The 6228-nt window shown below is 48.8% G+C and overlaps 1 protein-coding gene across 3 annotated transcripts in view; it reads left to right on the top strand.

Moving 5' to 3' along the window:
* Window positions 1-33: 33 nt before the first annotated feature.
* Window positions 34-6228, top strand: part of LMO4 (LIM domain only 4) — a 38614-nt gene continuing 32419 nt past the window's right edge. For 2 of the 3 annotated variants that reach the window (XM_006093905.3, XM_006093903.2), the window contains exons 1-2: window positions 2357-2504; window positions 2704-2942. In XM_006093905.3, coding sequence (XP_006093967.2) covers window positions 2707-2942 — 236 coding nt within the window. In that variant the 5' untranslated portion in view covers window positions 2357-2504; window positions 2704-2706. Of the gene's footprint in view, window positions 176-2356; window positions 2505-2703; window positions 2943-6228 lie in introns of those variants that run through there. The other variant, XM_023758227.1, reaches the window with a different exon arrangement.

Genomic DNA, 6228 nt, shown 5'->3' with positions numbered 1-6228 from the left:
CCTGGGCTGCCTTCCCTTGACCGTCCCAAATGGCAAAGTAAACAATACGTTGGCTTGGATAATGCGCGAGTCTGAAACTACCGAGGCCGGCCTGCGAGCTAGCACGGAGGGCAGCCCCGGCCGCCAGCTTTGTAGCGGTTCCTGCTTACAAAAAGGGTTCTCGGAGACCGGGCTGGTGAGGACCTTGGAGGGGGTGGGGAGGTTTTCAGTTCCGAAGGGAAAGGCAGCGGGCGCTGCATGGAGGGTTTAAGTGTGAGAAGTAGTGTGGGGGGAATAGGCACGACCCCCCCCCCTCCTCCTCTAGTAAACACTATTTTTGAAACAGTGGCAGAAAGGATCTAAGTGAGCAGGATTCGGTATTGCTGGGTCTTTTAAAACATTCCTCCTGGTTTGCAAGTCTTTTGTTCCAATCCAGGAGAAATCCGGTGAATCACCTAATTAAAATCAAGACATGAATTAAGCATCCATTTTTGTACTACAAATTGCCAGCGCTCCGTTTGTCCCTCCCTTGGTCTCCATTAAAAAACACCAGAGACGTTGTTAAAGGGGGGCAGATTTTGCCTCTAGCTGCCAGTTCTGCTTTCTATTTCACTGACTATCCCAGGACCTAAATTGCTTGGCTATGTAATTACTAGAGTATAAGCCTATTTAACTTAAAAGCTTTCTTTCTTTTTTTTTTTTTTCCAACTCTAAATGAAACTTGATGAGGGCCCGTCCTTAGTTATCAGGGGAGTCAGTTTCTGGTCAGTCCTCTTGATTCATCTCTTTTAGATTTAATCAGCATTAAGGTATTGCTTGTCCTTAAGAGCTTTAGCTAATGGGGTTACTGGATGCTTTTCTCAGTGTAATGTTTCCTTTTCAAAAAAAATATACATATATATTTACCTCTCACCAAAGAGGGGGGCGGGGAAGAGCTTGCCATCTCCTCCCTCCCTCTCCCCTTTTAAAAAGGAATTCGGAGCGATTAAAACGTTGGGGGAAACAGTTTAAAGACCTAGGGCAGGAAATGCAGATTCATTTGGGTTAGGGCTGAAATTGTAACAAAAAGCAATTCCTCGAGTAAATGCATCAGATAAATCAATTTACATAAAGGTATGATGCATTCGGATAAATGCAATGCTAATGGGTTTTAGAGTGGTCTTGTTTCCAAAGTCTCAGGGTTTTGTTACAGCTTAATTGGTGCAGTTCTTATTCTGGTTTATTGTGCGGTCTCTGGACACACGTTCCGGGACTCTTTCGGAGGAAATGTGTTTAAAATCGGCCTATTTAAGGAACCCGAGTTCTTGTTTCGTTCCCTTCCCCTCTTTTTTTTTTTTTTTTTCAGCAGCCAAGTTGGGCCGGGGACAGGCAAAGTTCGCCCTCTCCCTTCTGAGGTATCAGCTGAATGTCTTGAGCAGATAGCTGGGAGCCTGGGGGGAGCCCACACTCTCGGCTTACAGAGGACAAAGACAAAACAGGCTGCTTAATTGGCAGTAAATAACTTGATCTTTTTATAGAATAAGTGACTGGAGGAACACTAGGACTTTATTGGACTCCGGGTTGGAGGCAACAAATTAATCGGTTTAGGCTAAGCTTTATAAATTGATTCCCATATTATAGCCCAGTTGCTTCTCTCATGACGTTCATTAGAAAGAGTGGGGAATTTTTAAAAGCAGTTTTGGTGACAGCAGGACTGGCTCGAATGTAACTTGTGCATCCTTCAGTAGTGCCTTCTCCCATATTATCTGTACCCCTCCCCTTACCCACCCCCACCCCCGTGGAGGAACAAAGCTTTAGCATTTAAATTGCTGATCAAGGGCAGATTAGTGAGACCAAAGTGGAGAGTGTTTGTATAGGAAGTTAACAGGCATCCTAAAGTTCAATGATCTATTATTCTTGCCTGTGTCCTGAAAACCCAGAGAAAACACTCATTGATCTTCAAAATGAAATGAGATTTGGAACAATAATGGGAGATGGCGGTCACCACAATGGCATGTGAAAGGTGCTGTTTAAAATACGAAAAACCAGTTTCGCAACTTTACACACCGCCCCCGCCCCCCTCCCCTCTCGGGTCCCCGGGCCTCCCCTCCCACCACCACGCTCTCCATCTCCCCTCGGCCTGTTCCTCCCTCCCGTCTCAGAAAACCGAACTATTTCCAACTTGTGAACTGCAGCTGCACTTCCCAGGGCAGAGCTCGGGAGGGAACGTGGCTCCGGCAGGGGCCGCCTCCCCACTCCCCTCGGCTCGCACTCGGGGCTCGGCCGGGGCTGGGGAGGGGCCGGGCGCGGCGGTGGGTGGGTTTGACCCTCATTTGCTCATTTGCTGGAGGCGGGCGGCTAGGGGAGGGGAGGGGAGGGAGGGCGGGGGGCGGAGGCGGGGGCTGGGAGGAGGCGCCGCGAGGGGTGGAGCGCGCAGCCGAGCCTCGCTCTCGGAGTTTTGACAGTACCCAAGCTGAAATTGTCAGCAGTGGGGAGCGCTGGAAAGTTGAGAGGAGCTCGTGGCCTCAGAACAAAGCTTGAGAAAAGTAAACAGGCGGCTGCTGCCGGCGAGCCTCCCTCCTTCCCTCTCCCCTCACCCTCCTTCCCGCCCTTGCCCTGCTGCTTCCTTCCAGCAGGTCTGGGGGGGAACTGTTCGCTAGCTCACGCGGCACTTACTAACTTTTGCATCGCCCGTGTGTTTTTCTTTTTGTATTTCTCTCCCTTTCCCCTTCCCGCCTTCTGCAGACCATGGTGAATCCGGGCAGCAGCTCACAGCCGCCCCCGGTGACGGCCGGCTCCCTCTCCTGGAAGCGGTGCGCAGGCTGCGGGGGCAAGATTGCGGACCGCTTTCTGCTCTATGCCATGGACAGCTACTGGCACAGCCGGTGCCTCAAGTGCTCCTGCTGCCAGGCGCAGCTGGGTGACATCGGCACGTCCTGTTACACCAAGAGCGGCATGATCCTTTGCAGAAATGACTACATTAGGTAAGACTTGGCTGCCCTTCCCAAGATGGGAAAGTAGAGCAATGGCAAGGCCAAAGGTTGCCAAGGGTTTTAAGGAAAGGAGCAGAGCTCCTAGGAGAATACCTTGTAGTCTGCACCTCAAGAACCTGCTGGTTGGCTGAATTTAAGGGGTTCAAGAAGCATGTGTTAATCTTCGAATTTTTAATGACAGATGAATGGTGAAGGCTATACTAAATAAAAACTGCCCGGCTGGTGCCGCGAGGTGTGCAAAAGTTGGGCACTCTGGGGACCAAAATTTTAAGTGGTCAGCCCCAACCGGGACCCTCTGCTAAAAGTAAAACATTTCCAATGAGAGTTAAGCTGCTTTCTTAAAGCAAGGTAGAGATCTACATAGAATGGAGACAAAAGATTGATTTAAAAGTGAAATTAGTGAGAAATGGTTTGCCTATTGTGGCTAATTATGATATTGACATCAGCACCTTTAAACTTTTTTGCCTGTAAAACTGATTCATTCTTTGTGTTGTGTCTCCTTGTGAAAAATGCTGATTACCCATCAGTTTAAAGACTTGTAATTCTTACAGGAAAAAACAACCCCAAAACTTAATGGTGACGTTTCTCTTTATATACTGTTACTTGGAGGCTTGTGCTGCTCAGTGTTAGTGTGTGGTTTGCGATGCGGAATCTGTAGCTTTTAACTATTGAGGAATAGTCAGATTTGGGGCTTATTGTTGTCATTTGTGTCATTACCCTTGGTTCCCAAAAGAGAGTCAGGAAAAGAGACTATAGAATATACTAATCTTGCATTTTAAAGCAATGTATAGGAACATTCATATGGCAGTGTAAGCAGTCTTTTCCAACAAGTTTCGGTGCAATTAATGGAAAGAATTCAGGAGGTCAGGTGCCTATAGGATCTTTTCAGGTGAACTCAAGCTACTTAAACTCATTAATTTGAAAGGAGGCATTTGAAGGATTACACATTTAATTTGAGTAAATGGTTTGATAGACTGATGCACATGAATGCTTCTAGGAGGTGTTTTGTTTCAACATCCAGTAATTAAAAAAAAAAAAGCCATGCACACCGTTGATACTAGAGAAGTGCTCAAGAACCGCTCACTTTGAAAAAGAATTGCATTCTATTTAAATTTCTGCTCTAAACCGTTTTCTTTATAGTGATTAGTAGAACATTTTGTTCTTTTTTTTTTTTCAATGGCAGCAAATCAGTGGACGAGATATTTTGTTCAAAGTTTCGCTCCATTGTGATTCCCTCACTCTGCAGTTAAAACTGAAAAGGATCCCAATGTGGTTCAGAGCTGAGTGTGTGTATAGTTAGCCCAGAGATATCCTTAGTGTAAAATGATGGAGTAAAATGACATTTGATTATTCCAGTGAAGCAACCTATGTCTACTCTGCTGGCATCCTCAATCAGCCAAGTACAAGAAATACATGATGGGAGAGGGCTTTTACTTAGAAATTAAGATGGCAGCATTAATTTCACTAAGTGTTCTTTTAGAGGTAAATGTTGGAAAACCAGCAGGAGCATGAGTGCAGTGCTTTCTGGTCCTCCTTCCAAGCAGTGCCTTGAGCTTTGACAGTATTGTAATTAAATAGAGAGCAAAACTGTGGTAAGAAAGGACGGTGGTTTGAAGTGGAAAAATTGACAGTGCTGTTCAGACACGGTGAATGGTACAGATTCATCTCTTCTCCAAGTGCCTTCAAAAAACCTTTGCTTCTGATTACCACTAATTAAAAGGAAGATGGGTCCACTTGCATTCCCTCAGGACAAGTTTAGGCAAGTGGGTTCCTGGGACTCTCCATTCCTTTCCCTATACTTGAGGCCAAATCTAAATGCCCATTTGTTGTTTTCGGTGGCTTAACGGAGCAGTGGAGGGTGTGTGTGTGACGCTGGAGCCTTATTAATTGGGTCCTTATTCTCATTCCTTTCTTTTTTCCTCTGAATTTGAAAACTGGAGCCAGGCTTTTTCTTGAACTGGATGCTATCTTGAAAGCCTTTTAGATCCGTCTCGGAGGGATGAGTTCTAGCTCAGTACCAAATTGATGGCCTCAAACTCTGCTCAGGGCTCATCAGCAGCTGACACTCTTGGCTTCCTCCCCCCCCCCCCCCCCTAATTTAAGGAATCTCTGAAGTCTTTCTTCAGTGTTTCCTCCCTCTGCCCATCAAGATGCCAAAAGGTGGAAAGGTGGGAGGCCTGCACTATCCTTTTCCTCGCAGGTACCCCTCCTCCGGAATCTCGCTGCAGGACACTTGTTGGAGGAGCTTTCTAGTCTCCATGGGCCACTGAAGGGCGGAGTAATCCGCTCTCTGGCCACCAGGTGAAGGGGACCGACCCTGCGGCCCCATGGCCTGGCTGGGACCACAGAGCGACTTATTAAGGGCTTTTAAACTGTCTGACTTAGAGGTTCTGAGCTTTGTAAAACAACCGAGATCTGGCTAAAACGCTTCGGGAGAGCCGGGAGGGGGTGTGTGTGTGTGTGTGTGTGTGTGTGTGTGTGTGTGTGTGGCAGGGGGAGGAGGGGCGGGCGTTGGTGGTATGGGCACTGCTTTTCCCAGTCCCCTCTCCCCTGGGCGACCAAGTGTGGATTGGGCAGAGCTGGGCTTCTGCCTCCTCTCCCTCCAAGATTTCAGATAAAGCGGCTGCCTTGCTGCAGCGAATCCGCACAATTAAAAGCTTTAATTAGTGGCTCCTCCATTTTCTTAGTTCTGATGGGCTTTATCTAATGAGATCTGGTCTCTGGCTTAGATCTGCTCCGAATGACGTGTCCGCAATGAATGAGAGCTCGTTGCAAACAAAACATTTAATTAACAAAATTGGCCTCTAAGAGAGGGAGGGAAAGGCAGGGGTGGAGGTGGAGAGGAGGGGAGAGCGAACCTTAAAGGGGCCAACCCCTGTCTCCCCCCCCCCCCATTTTACAAAAGTTGGCCAACCTTGCAACTGTCCCCTTCCTCCCCAGCCCCCGACCCCCCAGCTCAATGCAAGCGCCACCAAGTAGCTTCGAAACTCCGTTTCTCTTTTCTCCAAACCCTTCTTCCTCCGCCCCCACCTCGGGCTCGGAAAGTGCGGCAAGAGGAGGAAGTTCAGTGATGACGGGTTGGGCTCCAGGTCCTGGGAGGGCGAGGAAATGCGCCAGGAGCGCCGGTGGTGGTCCCGGTGAGCTTTCTTGCAGGGCCGGGGCCGGGGCCGGGACCGGGACTGAGGCCGGCTCTGCGCGAGGCCTCGGTCGAGGCGCCCCGCCGGCCCGCGTCCTCGGCCCGCGAGGGGGCGAGCGCAGGGCGGGAGCCGGGCGGGCG

Source organism: Myotis lucifugus, unplaced genomic scaffold (assembly GCF_000147115.1).
Source record: "Myotis lucifugus unplaced genomic scaffold, Myoluc2.0 scaffold_126, whole genome shotgun sequence".
NCBI classification, from domain to species: Eukaryota; Metazoa; Chordata; class Mammalia; order Chiroptera; family Vespertilionidae; genus Myotis; species Myotis lucifugus.
The sequence above is the reverse complement of the archived record's forward strand: the minus strand, read 5'-3'. Positions and strand labels throughout refer to the sequence as shown.